The sequence below is a fragment of the Triturus cristatus genome, chromosome 8 (genome assembly GCF_964204655.1).
Source record: "Triturus cristatus chromosome 8, aTriCri1.1, whole genome shotgun sequence".
NCBI lineage: Eukaryota > Metazoa > Chordata > Amphibia > Caudata > Salamandridae > Triturus > Triturus cristatus.
In genome coordinates this window covers 1,543,279,244-1,543,296,503 of record NC_140591.1, presented here as the reverse complement: position 1 = coordinate 1,543,296,503, position 17,260 = coordinate 1,543,279,244, and the positions used below count along the sequence as shown (strand labels likewise).

At 48.2% G+C, this 17,260-nt stretch overlaps 1 protein-coding gene across 11 annotated transcripts in view; it reads right to left on the bottom strand.

Annotated features, from left to right (window-relative positions):
* NUMA1 (nuclear mitotic apparatus protein 1) overlaps positions 1 to 17,260 on the bottom strand; it is a 734,824-nt gene that overhangs the window by 316,945 nt on the left and 400,619 nt on the right. For all 11 annotated transcript variants that reach the window (XM_085623424.1, XM_085623417.1, XM_085623420.1 and 8 more), the window contains one exon: positions 1,201 to 1,431. In XM_085623424.1, the coding sequence (XP_085479550.1) occupies positions 1,201 to 1,431 (231 nt within the window). The remainder of the gene's footprint in view (positions 1 to 1,200; positions 1,432 to 17,260) is intronic.

Here is a 17,260-nt window from a genome sequence, read left to right as displayed (position 1 = left end):
ATAATAATGACCAGGACCAATAATATGGTGGCAATCCTGGTCCTTATGGTGTCCAGACTTGGCACAATTTATACTGGTGGGCATTATTTGCATTATACAGTCGCCCTCTGTGCTACGATGCCATGGATTATGACTAATACCTGAGCATTTGAAGCAGTCTGTCCATGTGAGGCATTTGTACAATTGAGTGCCCAATTAAAATGACTAGCTGATGTTTGGGGACTATGTATTTCCTAAAAATGAAAAAGTGTATTTTAAAGGCATTTTTTTCATACAATGGTTTTCTTCAGGAAAATGTAGTTTGTTTGCACAAAATGGAAAGTGGTGTACTTTCAGAAATTGATATGCTGATTAAGACAAAAGGTTGCAATTCCAAAATACATTTAAAGTTGATACTTGAAAGATAAGTCAAGCTGAATTGAGGAGACTTGGTTATGTCCTTTGTGCCACAAGGCATGTGAAGATTTGAATGGTACTTTATCAGTCAGGTGGGGGCATTTAGCATTTAATATTGATAAATCTTTCCCTAGCATTTCTTCTGGTATTATCACCTGGAATACTTGGGTGAAACTATGATAATCCTGCTTAGGGTGGTCATAGTGTAATGTTTGCATGTGCTGTCAATATTTTACAGTGATAACATTTGCTAGTAGCTCAACAGGACTTTTCTTGAGCTGGAGTAGCTCTCAATACAGAAAAGGTTGGAGACCCCTGATTCAGAATGTGAGTAATCTGCAGGTGGAAGTATATATCAGAATGTCCGCTGTGCACATGCAACATTCTAGGTTTAGTAAAAAACTGAGATATATTCAAATAATCCTATCTAACACTGCTTTAGTCATTTGTTGAGCAGGTTAACACGCCTTGAGACAGGTAACAATTTAAGGATTATGAACAAATTAACAGCATAACACTTGAACTGCATTACAATGGAAAATAGTAGATGTATTCACATCTTATGCATAGCTGGTTTCTGTACAATTCCTTCATACTTCCGATAGTCATTAAACTGTTCTGAAAAGATCACACCAATGCTCTTCCCTAGTGAAGTTTCAATGAGGGGAAGATCCAAAGCAAACAGAGAATCAGACATTTGTGACAGTGTCCTCCCTTTCTGCTTCTGATTAAATGTCATCTAAACAAAAAAATAAATCAACCAAAAAAACAGACAAATGATACCAGGGGTGTAAACATTTTTACCTGTGCTTCCAAGCTGCAAACCTGACTGGTGAGGTTCTTGCAAGTTTGTTCAGCATCCTTCATTTGCAAACGAGTAAACTGCAGTTCTTTGTTAATGTGCTCTAATTGAGACTGGAGATCAACATTCTCTTGCTGCAGCTGTTCCCGCACATTCTCCTTCAGCTGCAATTCCTCACTTAGTTCATGGATCTGTTGCTTCTTTGCATCATAATGAAGTTTTGCCTTTTCAAACTGAGGATTGAATTTTAAACCATACGTTAAGATAATGTAATTTAATGCTATAATTTTACGCAGACATCACTCATGTATAATCAAATTATAAAAATCTGCACATCTATTACTAATCACTTAACACAGCAGCTCAGCACAATTTAAACAATAATGAGATATTCCCATTTCTATCATCAAAGTAGAAAATGAAAAGTTACACCCAGCCCCATTTCGTAAACTGAGACAAGTGTTTTCCTACATTACAATTTTCCAAAATGTTAGAAACATTTTAAGGCAAAATGCATGATAAGGAGGCACTTCATGTTATATGATCAAAGAATTCGAAATCGTAACCTATTGGTAGGAGTAGTTTTGCAGCTTGAAGAATTTTCTGTGTTCACATGCTGTACATTATTGCGGTATCTTGTGGTTGGGTCCGGAACTTTTTTCTTAGCCCTCTGACCCTCTCGCTTTTGTTGGGGGTCAGCATTTTTGGTGTCTAGTCCATCCAGTTTGTGACGTTGGATGCTCACCCCAGAATTCCTTGTACAAGGTCACCATCTTTTTTTCCCAGCTAATTGGTGACTTCATGGTCTCCCTTTTATTTTTTGGAGGAGGTTTGTCTTTTATATCTCTCATGATCGCTTGTCGTGCTGGACCTCGTTTCCTGAGGTGGGAGTGGGTGGCATATGAATGCAGAAAATTCTTCAAGCTGGAAAACTACTCATCGGTAAGTAACCATTTTGTTTAGCATCATCAATCTTTTCTGGATTCACATGCTGTACATTGAGTTTGCAGTGGGAGGATGATCTACCCGAGGTGAATGGCTTTGAAATGATTTGGAACTTGATTCCCTACCCAACTGACGGTCTAAATAGTAGTGCTTTGTTAAAGTATGGACTGATGCCAAGGTGGCCGCCATACATTTGTATCTTAGAGGGATGTTAGTTAGGGTGGCCCCCTTCTTTGTGGAGTGTGCTCTGGGCTTTGCTTCCAGTTGCATGCCTGTTTTCTTGTGGCATATTTGCATGGGCTGGGCGATCCATCTCCCGAAGGTACCCTTTGTTACCAATGAACCCTTGATGTAGTCTGTAAAGGATAACAAGAACTGGCTTCCTTTTCCTGATTAGCTTTGTCCTCTCGAGGTAATACATTACGGCCCTAGGCACATCCAGTGTGTGCAAAGCTCTTTCCTGAAGGGGCTTTTAGTTCATGATCAAAGCTCTGTTTTTGAATATCAAATTACTTATCTTCAGTAACACATTATCTGGTAGAGACCATATCTAGCTGCAGATTCCTTACCTTTGAATTACCCAGGCATCAGGCTGTATCTGGAAATGTTTGCATGAGCAGTACCCCTACGTGCACCATTGGGATGGTTCCATTCAGCTCTGTGAGACGTCATCTGCGTCTATTATGTCGCCGTCACCTATATAAGCACCACCCCGGCGCGCAGACATCAGTACTTTTCCATGACAAGCACAGAGCCATGAAGTGGCTTACTTGAATGTGGGCCCTGAAAAAGGGAACAACCATAGCCCTAACCCTAGCAGAACGGGGAGGCAGGAGGTCTAAGGAATCTGCAGCTAGATAGTGTCTCTACCAGACAACGCGTTACCGATGGTAAGTAACTTGTTCATCTGATAGAGACTTCTAGCTGCAAATTCCATACCTCTGAACAGATACCCAAGCCATACCATACTGGCAGTGGGTTGCAGACAGATTTTTCACACTAAGTCCTGCAAGACCAAATGAACAAGTTACTTACCTTCGGTAACGTTTTTTCTGGTGGATACAGTATCTGCCTGTGGATTCCTCACCTCGTGAATATCCCCTGCACCAGCATTCCACGGAACTTTTCTTCCCCAGCATTCCACGTCGACGTGGGCGACGTCATAATACATCGGCTCCGCTCGCGACTCCGTATGACGTCACCGGAGCCATAAGAGGCCCACGTCGGCGTGATGACGTCAGTTCCACCCATTTTTTCCGTGCCTTTGAGGCGAACAGGTGAACCAACGACAAACTCAAAGAATACACAGTATACAACACTCCAACACATATACACAGTATATAAAGGAGAAAGATGCCAAATGAACAAGCATTTCCAACAAATGTACAAGCATCCCAAACAAGACTTATCCTCTGGCATACGAAGGTGGACAACGGGGAGGCGGATGGGCCAGTGAGGAATCCACAGGCAGATACTGTATCCACCAGAAAAAGTGTTACCGAAGGTAAGTAACTTGTTCTTCTGATGGATACATCTGCCAGTGGATTCCTCACCTCGTGAATAGATTCCCACAGCAGTCCCCACTCCCAGAGGAGGGTGTCCACCTTCCTAAACCAAAAAGTCTTGCAGGACCGAGCGCGCGAAGTGGCCCTCCCTCCTCATCTCAGAGTCCAAGCAATAATGGTTTGCGAAAGTATGGAGGGAGGCCCAAGTCGCGGCTTTACAAATATCTGCCACAGGAACACCCCGGGCCAGAGCAGATGTAGAAGACTTAGCTCTAGTAGAGTGAGCACGAATACCCTCAGGAGGAGTCTTACCAGCCAGGGCGTAGCAGATCTTGATGGTAAGGACAATCCACCTTGATAATGTGCGCTTGTGCACCGCTCTACCCTTTGAATGACCAACGTAGCCAACGAAAAGTTGATCATCAAGGCGAAAGTCTTTAGTCCTGTCCAAGTAAAAGCTGACAGCTCTCTTTGGGTCCAGACGATGGAGTCTTTCCTCCTCTTTAGAAGGATGAGGGGGTGGATAGAAAACAGGGAGGGTAATAGACTGCCCCAAATGGAAAGGAGTAACAACTTTTGGCAGGAAGGCAGCCCTGGTCCTGAGAACCATCCGTTCAGCATGTAAGGTAAGAAAAGTAGGTTTGGAACTAAGAGCTTGAAGCACACTCACCCTCCTTGCCGAGGTTATGGCTACAAGAAAAAACACCTTAAAGGACAACAGCCTCAACGGACAGCTATGTAGAGGCTCAAAAGGAGACCCCATCAGAAAGGTCAAAACAAGATTAAGATCCCACTGTGGCATTACAAAAGGAGCGGGAGGAAACATGTTTGTAAGGCCGTTGATGAACCTCAGAACAACCGGAGATTTAAATAGCGACGGTTGATCCGGAAGGCATAGAAAAGCAGACAAGGCCGAAAGATAGCCCTTGACCGTGGCCACAGCACTGCCCTGCTGAGCCAAGGAAAGGGAAAACTGGAGCACCTCAGAAAGATGGGCTTTCAAAGGGTCAATGGATCTCTCTCCACACCATTTAACAAACTTGGACCACCTATAGGAGTAAATGGACTTGGTGGAGTGTCGCCTGACCGATAAAATAACATCCACCACATCAGATGGGAGAGAGAAAGAATTCAGGTTGCCCCGTTCAATCTCCAGGCATGAAGGTGTATGCTCTGGAGGTGGGGGTATAGAACCTGTCCCTCCGACTGCGAGAGGAGGTCTGCCCTCAGAGGGAGACGGAGCGGAGGGCACGAGGAGAGGCGGAGAAGATCTGTATACCACACCCTTCTTGGCCAATCCAGGGCGACCAAAATAACTTGGGCCCGGTCTTGGCGAATCTTCCTCAGAACCCGAGGAATCAAGGGTATGGGAGGAAACGCGTAAAGGAGCTGTGAGTCCCAACTCAACTGAAACGCGTCCCCCAGCGCCCCCTGCATCGGAAACTGGAGACTGCAGAATGACGGGCAGTGCGCGTTCTCGCAGGTGGCGAACAGGTCCACTCGAGGTGTCCCCCACGTCCGAAAGACATGACGAACTACCTCCGGATGGAGCCTCCACTCGTGATCGGCGGAGAACTGCCGACTGAGACTGTCCGCACGCACGTTCAGTACCCCGGCCAGATGATTTGCCATCAGACAAAACTGATGGTCCTGAGCCCAGGACCATAAACGCAGGGCCTCTCTGCACAGACAAAGAGACCCCACTCCTCCCTGCTTGTTGACATACCACATCGCGGTCGTGTTGTCCGTCAAGACTTGAACAGACTGACCGCGAAGGGAAGGGAGGAAGGCCTTGAGCGCCAAACGTATCGCCCGCAATTCCAGAAGGTTGATATGAAGCAACCTTTCCTCTGGAGACCAAAGACCCTTGATCTCCAGATCCCCCAGATGAGCACCCCACCCTAGGGTGGAGGCATCCGTTATCACTGTGGCCACCGATGGAGGTAGATGGAAAGGCTTTCCTTGGGACAGATTGCCCCCCACGCTCCACCAAGATAGATCCGCTGCAGCCTCTCTGGAGATCCTGATCGACTCCCCGAGATCCCCGTTGTGCTGATACCACTGCCTGCGGAGGCACCACTGGAGCGCCCTCATGTGCCAGCGTGCATGGTTGACCAACAGAATGCAGGAGGCGAACAGACCGAGCAGGCGAAGGACCTTCAGAACTGGAACAACCGCTCCATTGTGGAATAAAGGGACCATTTCCTGAATATCGAGAATCCTTTGAGGAGGAGGGAATGCTCGACACACAGTAGTGTCCAGTACTGCCCCTATGAACAGGTTGCGTTGAGGGGGCACCAGGTGAGATTTGGGCACATTGATTGAAAAACCCAAGTCGAATAACAGCCGAGTTGTCACCTGCAGATGACGCTGCACCATCTCTGGGGACTCTGCCTTCAGAAGCCAATCGTCCAGGTAGGGGAAGACTGGAATCCCCGACCTCCTGAGATGAGCAGCCACCACTGCCATCACCTTTGTGAAGACTCGAGGTGCGGTAGTAAGACCAAACGGGAGGACCGCAAACTGATAATGTTGCGACCCTACCGTAAAACGGAGATACTTCCTGTGCGACTTCAGGATTGGGACATGAAAGTACGCGTCCTGCAAGTCGAGCGACACCATCCAGTCTCCTTGCCGCAACGCTTGAAGGACCTGCGCAAGGGTCAGCATCTTGAACTTCTCCTGTTTCAGGTAAAAGTTCAAGATTCTGAGGTCCAGAATCGGACGCAATCTGCCGTCCTTTTTGGGGATCAGAAAATACCGAGAGTAGCATCCCTGACCCCTTTCCTGCTCCGGAACCACCTCTATCGCACCCTTTTGAAGCAAGGCTAGAACTTCTTTCTGCAGGAGAAGCAGATGGTCTTCTGAGCAATAAGCTTGGCAAGGAGGGTAAGGGGGAGGAAACTCCCGAAAGGGAAGGGCGTACCCAGTCTCCACGAGGTTCAAAACCCAAAGGTCGGTTGTAACAGATTTCCAACCCCGTAGAAAGTAGGACACCTGACCCCCCACAGGTCTTACATGATCTGGGATGGGGGATATAGGGCTGCTTCCCTGAAGCCTCATTTGGAGCGGAGGAGGAGGAGGAGGAAGAAGAAGAAGGGTTGCGACCGGAACCTCTCCGACACCTTTGCTTCCCTCTATAGGAGCGATAGAGGGGATTCTGCTGCTGTTGCTGCTGCTGGGGTTGACGGAAGGAACGAAAAGATGATCTTCCGAATCCCCTAGCCTTTCGGAATGTTGAACCCCTAGCAGGAGCCTGCAGACCCAAGGACTTCACCGTCAACCTACTGTCCTTAAAACGTTGAAGGGCAGAATCTGCCTTCTCCCCAAACAACTTCTGTCCGTCAAAAGGCAGATCTACCAGCGTGGCCTGGACATCTGCTGAAAAGCCTGAAGAACGGAGCCAAGCCTGTCTCCTTGCACCAATGGACGAACACATAATCCTCGCCACCGAGTCCGCCGTATCCAGCCCAGACTGGATCACCTGCCTGGCAGCTGCCTGAGTGTCCGCAACAACTTCCAAGAAGGACGACTTCTCCCCCTCAGGTAACTTAGGGGCCAAAGTTTTTATAGAGTCCATCAGGGCATGAACATAATGCCCCAGCAAGCATGTGGCATTTGATGACTTCAACGCCATACTTCCAGAGGAGAAAGTCTTTTTAGCCGCCTGATCAACTTTCTTTGACTCCCTATCAGCAGGAGATTGGGGGAAAGCACCTGAAGCATGTTTAGAACATGAAGCCTGCACCACTAGGCTCTCCGGAGAAGGATGCGTGGATAAAAAATCCGTGTCTCCTGGTGCAACCCTGTACCTCCTTGCCACCTGTCTGCAAACCGCCGGAGCTGATAGAGGCTTCTTCCACACCTCCAACACTGGTTCCAAGAGAGCCTCATTGAAAGGTAACAAAGGCTCCGAAGCCGACGTCGGAGAGTGCAACACCTCTGTAAGCAGGTTGGATTTGTACTCCACAGAGGGCAGCTGCAGATCTAACAACTCCGCGGCCTTCTTGATCACGACATGGTAGGGTGCCAATTCCTGTGGAGGAGAAGACCTTGCAGAAGCATGCTCCCACTCTGGGGTGGTATCCAAACCACTTGCTTCCTCTATTCCTCCAAACTCATCCGAAGAAGTAGACTTCACCTTCTTCCACCTCTGCCCGATATCTTTCTTCCTCCAATACCCTTTGGGCCTCCCGCCTCGATCGGATCCGGGGAGCCGGCGTCGTCGACATCGTACACGGCGTCGGTGGAGCCAAAGGCACCGGCGTTGAAGGCGCCATAGGTGGAGTCGGCGGCGCCGGACGCGGCGCCGATGGAATCGGCCTCGGCGTCGAAGAAGGCTCCGAAGATTGACGGTCCATCCGAGGTCGAATCGGATCCCCAACCGGCGCCGGAAACTGCCAAGAAGGCGCCATCAGCATAAAGGGCAGAAAAGGAGCCTGAGCGTATTGCCGCGGCACTCCCAGTGTAAACGCCATCGGACCCACGGGACCTGCTGGTGCTCCGGATGGGAAGGATACCTTCTGAAAAATGCCATACATGGCATTCAGAAATCCCGAAGGATCCGTACCTGGAGCCGGGAATTGGGGATAAGGGACCGTCCCTGTATCCCCTTGTGGAGTCACCGGCGTCGGCTCCTCAGAATCATCCACCGGAGCCGCAGAGTCATCAGGCACCGGAACAGCCCCCTCCTGCTCCTGCTCATCCAAATGAACATTAGATTCCACTCGACCCGGAGTCGAAGCCTTGGACGGCGCCGGTGACTGCGTCGGGGAACGAGCTGGAGCCCGCTTCGGCGAGGGAGACTTCGGAGACTTATCAGGAGAAGGCGAAGGGGACAAGGCCTTGCTCCGACGTCGACGGGGCGAAGCAGACCTCAACCTCCTAGACTTCGAGGACCGACGTCGAGAAGAAGGCTTCCTCTTCTTGTGGTGCTTCTTCGACTTCGAAGTCGATGACTCTCGCCTGGATTTCTCCTTTTTTCTCCCCCTCTTCTCCTCACCGATCTTCTTCATGAAGAGTTTGGTCTTCCTCTCCTTCAGCGCTTTAGGATTCATGCTCCTACAGCACCCGCACTCTTCCATGTCATGATCAGAGGAAAGACACCATAAACAGTTCTGATGCGGATCCGTCATGGACATCAGGCCTCCGCATTCCCTACAGGGCTTAAAGCCCGACTTCCTCGTCGAAGACATACCGATTTTAACAAAGATATACCACTAGACTACAAAGTAGCTAGAGAGCACTGGGAAAAAACCGATGCGCGTCGACGGCGCGGAAAAAAGGGAACTGACGTCATCACGCCGACGTGGGCCTCTTATGGCTCCGGTGACGTCATACGGAGTCGCGAGCGGAGCCGATGTATTATGACGTCGCCCACGTCGACGTGGAATGCTGGGGAAGAAAAGTTCTGTGGAATGCTGGCGCAGGGGATATTTACGAGGTGAGGAATCCACTGGCAGATGTATCCATCAGAAGGGCAAAATGCTAGTAATTGTGGATTTGACTGTCCAGGCAGTAGTGCTTGGCACACATGTACAAAGACACGCATTTTGCTGCCTGGCAGATGTCCAGGACTGGGACGCCCCAAGTCAATGCTGTGGTTGCAGCCTTTCCCCTGGTCGAATGAGCTCATAAGCCCTCAGGGAGCTTATTCTTAGTCAGGGCATAGCAGACCTTCATGCAAAGAACAGCCCAGCGAGAAATGGTACATTTCTGCACTGCCCAACCTTTTTTTTTAGCTCCCTCATATCCCACAAAGAGTTGGTTATCCAACGGGAACTCTTTTGTGCAGTCATTGTAGAACTCTTTTTAGGTCTAGATGGTTGAGACGCTTCTCTTCCTCAGAAGGATGTGGAGGAGCAAAAAAGGTGGGCAGCGTGATAGATTGACCTAGATAGAAAGGGGTCAATCTATCACGCCTGCGAGGAGCCACTTTATCTGCAAAGATCATATATGGAGGCTTAGATGATGCCTGCAACTCACTCACCCCCAGGGCCGATGTTATTGCAACGAGAAAGGCTGTTTTGGTGGTAAGCAGCCAGAAGGGACAATTATGCAAACGCTCGAAACGAGCGCACATAAGAAAAGTAATAACACAGTTATGGTCCTACTGTGGCATGATAAAGGGCAATGGTGAAACATATATACAAGCCCTTTTAAGAATCTATTTACAACAGGAGATATAAAACAAAGAGGGTTGGTCCGGCAGCCGCAAGAAAGAGGACAGAGAAGGACAACCCTTAAGTGTACCCAATGCAGATTCCTGCTGGGCAAGGGTATGAATTAGAAGGGTAGTAGATAGAGAGGCAGAAAGTCAATCGACCATTCTGTACAACATTTTACAAACTTCTGCCAACGGCAGGCATATATTGTCTTAGTGGAGGGACACCGGGCTGCCTAAATAACATTACATACTTCGGGAGGAAGGTCGAAAGCTATCAACTGTCGCCGCCCAATCTCCACGCATGGAGGCGGAGAATTGACAGATTTGGGTAGAGGACCCTCCCCTGCTGAGACAGAAGATCCTCCCAACGGGGCAAACTGATGTGAGGATCGATGCTCATTCAAAGAAGCTCTGGATACCCAACACACTGTGCCTAGTCCGGAGCCACAAGAATGACTTAGGCCTGGTCGTTCTTGATCTTCAGAACTCTGGGCAGAAGTTATAAGGGCGGAAAGGCGCACGGGAGACCTAAGCTCCACTCATGATGAAAAGCGTTGAGAGATTGCCGCCTTGGAAACTCCAGTGAGCAAAACTGCTGACATTGCACGCTCTCTTCCGAGGCGTAAAGAGGGTACAGTGCTCAAGAGGGGATCCCCAACTGCTAGCAGAAGATGGCAGCCCGGGAAAAGCTAGGAAGAATAAAAGGCTTGCTCACCTCAATCTACTCCACACCTAAGGTGCAGGACCCGAGGTGAAGCACATATTTCAGTGCCTGTCATCTTGAAGATGGTGGGACTCTTCTAATCAGGGCTAAGAGTAAGTGCCCTCCCACAGGAGGGTGCCATAACTGAGGGTGTTAACACCCCAGGTTAAGTGCCCATTGGCCCTACTTGTCACTCCCTTAAAACACCCCAAAATCTAATACCTAGGAAGCTCCCCACAGACCATGAAACTAGTTCCTACCGGCCTAAGAAGGATCACAAAGAAGATGCAGTGCAGAGAAAAAGGACAATATCCACTGATTTGGCCCCAGCCCTACCGGCCTGTCTGCAGCTTAAAAGACTGCGAAGAGAACAACGCTTGTCCTGCAGCCAGCGACCTCCACAAACCCTCGGAGGACAGTTTGCCTTTGAAAAAGACCAGAACTCCAGAGGGCAGAGGCTGGGATAGGTGGAGAAGTGTGGCTCAATGATTAGAGCGGCAGACCCTGATGCAGAGGTCTAGCCCGGGATCAGGGTTCAATTCCCCGCCTCGGCGGGTCTTGGGCTAAAAAATTCCACGGACCTGATAATTCTCGCCTCGGTGCCATTCCAATCATGGAGTCCCACTCTGCAACTCTGGGCAATAGCTTGCTTAATCTCCACAACGGCCCCCACAACGCTAAGGATGCCTGGCCTCCACCTTGGGGGTGCCCAGGAGTGGACGCCTCACAGGGAAAGCCAGGATGGGTTCCACAGCGGTATTCGTACAAGCGCCTTGAGACCCTTGCGGGTGAGTAGTGCGCTATACAAGTATCAATTTTTTTTATTTCTTTTAGGCTCTGTCAACAAGAAATCAACACAAAGGACTCTGGTGCCCTCCAACACCGAGATTCTTGACCACTCTGAACCAGTTGCCCTCCACTGTGTCCAGGTAGCACACCGATCCAGAAAAGGATCCCCAGCGATACAGAGTCCAAGTTCAGTGTTGGCTGACTCCTCCTGGACTTCACGACGACACCTGCCGTGTGAACCCAAAGGCTCCCCAGACTGGTTCTGGTAAAAAAAAAAAAAAAAAAAAAACACGCTGTCAAACGATACCCATGCACCTGAAGCCCCCTCGACTGACTGTCCCTGCACCCAACAACAATCCAACCTACCTCTGCTGTTGCTGGTGTTCTTCATGAAGCCTCCGGTTCAACGCCTGCAGCCTGTTTTCAAATCCATGATTCTCCATTCACTTGCACTGGGCACCCCAGACACCGTGCTTGCACCCTGCACCCGGACGCACCTGTGCTGGCTGGTGGTGTATGTTGGTGCTACCTTGTTCTTCCCCCCTGTGCTTGACTAAACCTCTGAAGCTTGAGCCCAGCAGCGGTTTTACTTACCTGCAAGCAGCATGCCTTCAAGCACCTCCAGTCTCCAATGGGCCCGACCTCTACATATTACCTCTGCACTTCGCCACCCCTGTGCCGCTGGTGGTGCAGTCTTTGAGCTTACCTAAACCTTGCCTTCTGCTGACTCTGAAACACGAGGAATGTAAAACCGGACTGTTTTTCTCTGCATGCTAACATTGTAAAGACTGAAAATAGAAAGTGTCCACTTTTGAAACTGAAAAGTATTCCTATTTAAAAACGTACTTACTATTTTGAAAAGATGTTGGTCTTAAAAAATCTTGAGCAAAGCGTATTTTTATAAAATTGGTGTGGATCTACTGTTTGAGTGGTGCGTCATTTATTGGTCATTGTGTGCACAACAAATGTCTAACACTCCTCTTTATTAAGACTAAGGTTGCTCGCCCACACTATCACAAATAGAGCACTTTGGGCTTACATAGAGCTCTGTACACTTCTGGGGGAATCTCTGGACTCTGTGCACAGTATAACTGCTTAGTGGTATACCATGTATAGAGCCAGCTTCCTGCACCTGATTTTCAATTCTACCAGATGACAGCCTAAACACTTAGTATTTTTATGTGAGCTCTGGATGGTGCATGCCTGCCGAACAGGCTACTGTCGACATACCATCAATTAAACTATAGGGATGACTCCTTAGAGCTAGAGATAATATATACCTAGTTTCACCCGGCATAATGTGGGTCCCCGTGAAGGCAACTTTAACTTTTAGTGGGCTTTCCTGGTTGCTCCAGACGTGCCCAGAGTCTCCATCGCTTGGGGAGTCCCTAGGACCTTGCTGGTCCTCACCAAAGTATCTTTTCTCTGACCGCGTGGGTTGCAGTTGCCAAGGCTTGTTGGTCTCCAATCCGGACACTGACCCTCCAGCACTCTACATCCTTCGTGGGACAGCTCACCTGCGGACTTTGGTCATTGTCGACATCTCCTGGTCCCCGTGGCTGCAGTCTCAAGCTTCACCTCACCTCACCTGAAACACCCAACATCGGTGGGCATTGGTCTATCGTGCCCCTGGTCACCCTTGAGTGACCCAGACTCTGCCCCTCTGCTTTCAGGCTTTTCTCAGCTCCGATCCAGGCTTGGATCACACCAGACACTTCTCATCTTCCTGGCAGCAGCACTTCGCAACACGCCATTGAAATCATCAAGCGTTTCCGACAGCACTTGACCCCTATGCACCCGGCTCTCCTGGGATAGGTAACATGTGTACCTCGGTACTATTAAGGGCGCTGGCCTTAGAACCTTCTATGTTCCAAAGGGTTTGCTTAAAGTCCTCTCCCAAGTGTCCTTAATCTTTAAAATTCCAACTGCGACTTTCCCATAGGATTCTACGGAGCTCGCGGCTGGGTTCTCACACTGCACGCGTCCCCCGTGGGTCCCCTGTGTCACTACCTTGGGTGGTTCCTTGGGGTCCCAGTCATTCTACATGCTCTAGGCACTGTGTCTAGTCAAGTCGTGGTTGTTACACCACTTTAATATATGGTTTGGTCTTCCCCCAGGAGCCCACTGTGTATTGTGCCATTTACTGTTGCTCTAGTACTGTAATATGGTGTGCCTGGTTCTCTAATCTTATAAAGAGGTTAGTAGAGAGTGTTTAGTAATAAATACATATATTTATTATATACCTTGTGTGGTTCTCCTTTCATTTGGTCATTCAGGGGATTATAATCTTGAGGAAATTAAAATATCATGAGGCCTATGTGTCCCCGTGTGTTCCCCGTCACTCATGTGCACATACATGTAACCTATGTATTTCCCCTTCATGGCCTGTCTATCATGATGCTTATGCTATAACGTGGCCTGCCATCATCCAGTCTCCCATGAGAGAAACGACAAATCCGCTCTGAGGCCTACACGTTTTGCATCATGTTTTCCCGCATTTCCATTATTGTGGCTCAGCCAGAGCCGAAAAGAGGTTTCAGGCCTCAGAACGCTCTGAAAGCTGCAGCTGCGTATCCTTGGCCTTGCACACTTGGGCCTCAGCCAAAGGGGCCCCGACCGAGGTACCGAGACAGTATTGAGCACGGTTATCTGCTTACTCCTACCGAAACCACATTCCTGCCTGGGGAAGGAGGAATAAACACAACCCATCTGCAAAGGAGAAAGCCTAGCCTTTCTGTCTCTTTTCATGTGATTACAAAGCTCACGTCAGTGAAAAGCCCATAGCCCCCATGTAAGACTTCAGTAGTAAATGAAGAAATAGATGCCACATTGGCTCTTGGTGATGGGCAACCTATGTCACAAATCAGTCCCTGCTCCAGACTTTAGATATCAGATAAAACAAGATGTGCTGGTCGCCCTGACACTGAAGGCCTCACTTCCAGACTCCAGACTCCCCGGTTGCATAGCAACCCTTTCACACGTCAGTTACACGTCATGCTCGAGTTGAGCACAAGTAAGGCAAAGTTCCAGTAAAGTTCCAGCTGATCACGCAACCCCCTCCAGGCATCCACCCACCTATGACACTTACCTATTATCATCAAGTGGACGCCCACCTTCACGCCTACTTACACACACACATGCTCTTATCTCATTCTCTCTTGCTCCGCCTGAAGCACTCCTGCTTACGTATATTATTACAACGTATATATACTGTACTCTGTGAATAAAGTTTGAGAATATTTTGAGAATACTCTGAGAATTCCTGATCCCTTGTGGTGATGGAACTATTCTCCCTATAACTCGAGTTATTTGAATAAAGCCCTTTTGAACCGGATACCACGGACTCAGCCTCTTGCTTCATGCATGATCATATTGATATATAGAAATTCTGAACGCGTAATATTTTATTTACGACAATCTGGTAAACCAAGCTGCTTTACATTCCTTCGAGACTAGGCCTGAAGACTGCTCTCCATAGCTACCACGAAGATAGCCTTCAATAAAGGTTGTCTTTAACCTAATCATCAATAAGGGTTGTTTGGACTGGTACAAGGTGCCCACTTTAATTAGTGGTCAACATATACCAGGCCAACTTTTCGCATTGGACACTGCAAGGGGGACCGTTAGGGCAGCTGCAATGTGACATGGAGGCCTTACTGTTCCATGTGAAGGACCTGTGGCTGCACAGAATCGTTCTGTGCTGGTTAGGAGTGTCCCTGATAAACCAAACCTGTGCTGCTGGATGACCCCCCCCCCCCCCCCAACCTGATTTTCTCACCTGCCGGTGAAACAGTGGGGGCTGACAATAGCTTCAGGGTCCCTCACCTGGCGCCCAACCCTAAAATGGCGCCCTGGTGAGGGACGATCGAGCCTGAGGCACTACGAACTCTGATGGAGCGGTCAAGGAAGGAGCAACTGCCCGAAGGGTGTATAGTGGCTGGGACCGAATCGCTTGCTGGGCAAGGCAGATGCCTGGGAGCCCATCAGGGCATCGAAATGTATCCCTAGGTGCCTGACCCCAAGAAGGTGGACACTCAAGAGGAGTAGTACAGAACCAGGTACAAGAAGCAGCCTACACAACCACAGAGGCTCTGAGTATTTGATGAGTAATGCGATCATCTGATTTGCACCGGAGCTGCTGAAAAGACTCATTAGTCGCCGTCCTCTACCACCAACCTCCATTAAGATATGTCGCCTGGCCTCTACATCTTATGGATTTCCCCCCTGGGACCCATTTTCAAACAATCTCCTATTAGTTGCCGAGATGACTCTGCGTTAGGAACTGGGCTTAGGTTACGTCTCTGATAATTTGAGTACAGCCCGTTGCTCTGTTGGCTCAAAACCTGGTTAAACCCTGAATTGACCCTGAATCACCAGATCCTACGGGACTGTGTTAAATTAGATAACTCCAATAAGATTAAGTGGTTGTCTTATGTTCGATGTATGCTAACTAAAATAGGGCGGCCAGAGCTATTTGAAGTTCCTGAAAAGATCCGGAAGGAGGATGTGTTGTGCGTGAAAACTAATTTTAAGAACCTATTGACCTTGGAACAGGAAGAACATGAGTTATGTAAACCCTTAGTTAGGGCCCATTTTTTAACAAAAACTAATATCCTTATTGAACCTTATCTGGTAACAGTGAATAAGCCCTTCCATCGCTGGCTCCTAACTAGATTCCGTTTCAATTTGGTTCCTCTTTTATTAGGTGACTTCCAGGGGTGGTGTAAACCTGAGGATGCAGAACCTTGTCAATGTGATAATTATTCACCCCAGGATACTCTACATTTTATGATGTTTTGTCATTTTTATATTGATAGTCGTATGAAGTATCTAATCCTTATCTTGAGAGGAAGGGGTTTTCTGCAGGTCAGACCAGCGCTACTTTATTTGCAGACGCTGAGCAACCCCTGGGATATTTTTAACATTGCGTGTTTTCTGTTGCTGCTGTGAGGCTCAAGAAAAATAGAAAATTGTTGAATACTGTCTAAATCCTATTGTATACGCAAATCGAGAAGTCTGAGAATTTTGGTTATAATTAATTTTATAAGAGTGATTGTTTTATATATTTTGTCTAAATGTTTGTATTTATAGTCTATTTATGTTGTGTATTGTACTTTTATGATTTTAACTAATCGAATAAAGTGGATTGTCTTGACTCTGCGTGGTGTATGTTATTGGCCCGAGTATCTACGTGGCCCCACCTGGGATATGGTCCCGCTTGCTCTAACTTTTGGGGCTCCATAAGACACTTTTCTTCCACTGCCAGTCTACCTGAACTGATCTGCTTCCCTGCCCCGTTCTTTTTTTTCCTCCCCTCCCTTCGCTCCTTCCTCTACTGGGGTCCTGATCTCCTATGTTTGATTATGCAACTGCTGTAACTAATGCAACCATGCAAATCGTATCTTTGTTATTTCCTACTGCGGAAACCTGAGCAACATGGCTGATGCCCGGTGGAGCTGCTAGACAGCTACAGAGGAGATAGGCCCTGGTTCACCCCCTTGACCATCACCTACCCAGCTGGAAATTAGGCATAGTTCTCATCTCCCCTTTTTGTCTCCCTCTGCCCCCTCCCTCTGACGAACTACTGTTAACTTTGTTCTTTTTCCTGTGTTCTTACTATGCTCTTGTAACCGATGTAATTTGTAACTTGTAACACAAAGATCCTCATGTAAAGCGCTATAATAACTGACTCTAGACAGCGCTATATAAAACTCTTCAAATAAATAAGTGCCCACTGAAGGAGCTGGATTATACTATAAATGTCCAAAACAGGCTGCGAGCGGGTAAACTCTGAACACCGTGCCCAGGGTGGCCCCTATGACTGGACTCCTGTCTGCATGCCTCTGAAGGTACCTTGGCTTACTGACAGAAAATCAAAGACGAAAGTTGATGACCATTATCTGAATGTGGTCAGCAACTGACTGCGGTGAGCCCGCCTTCATAAGCCAGTCATC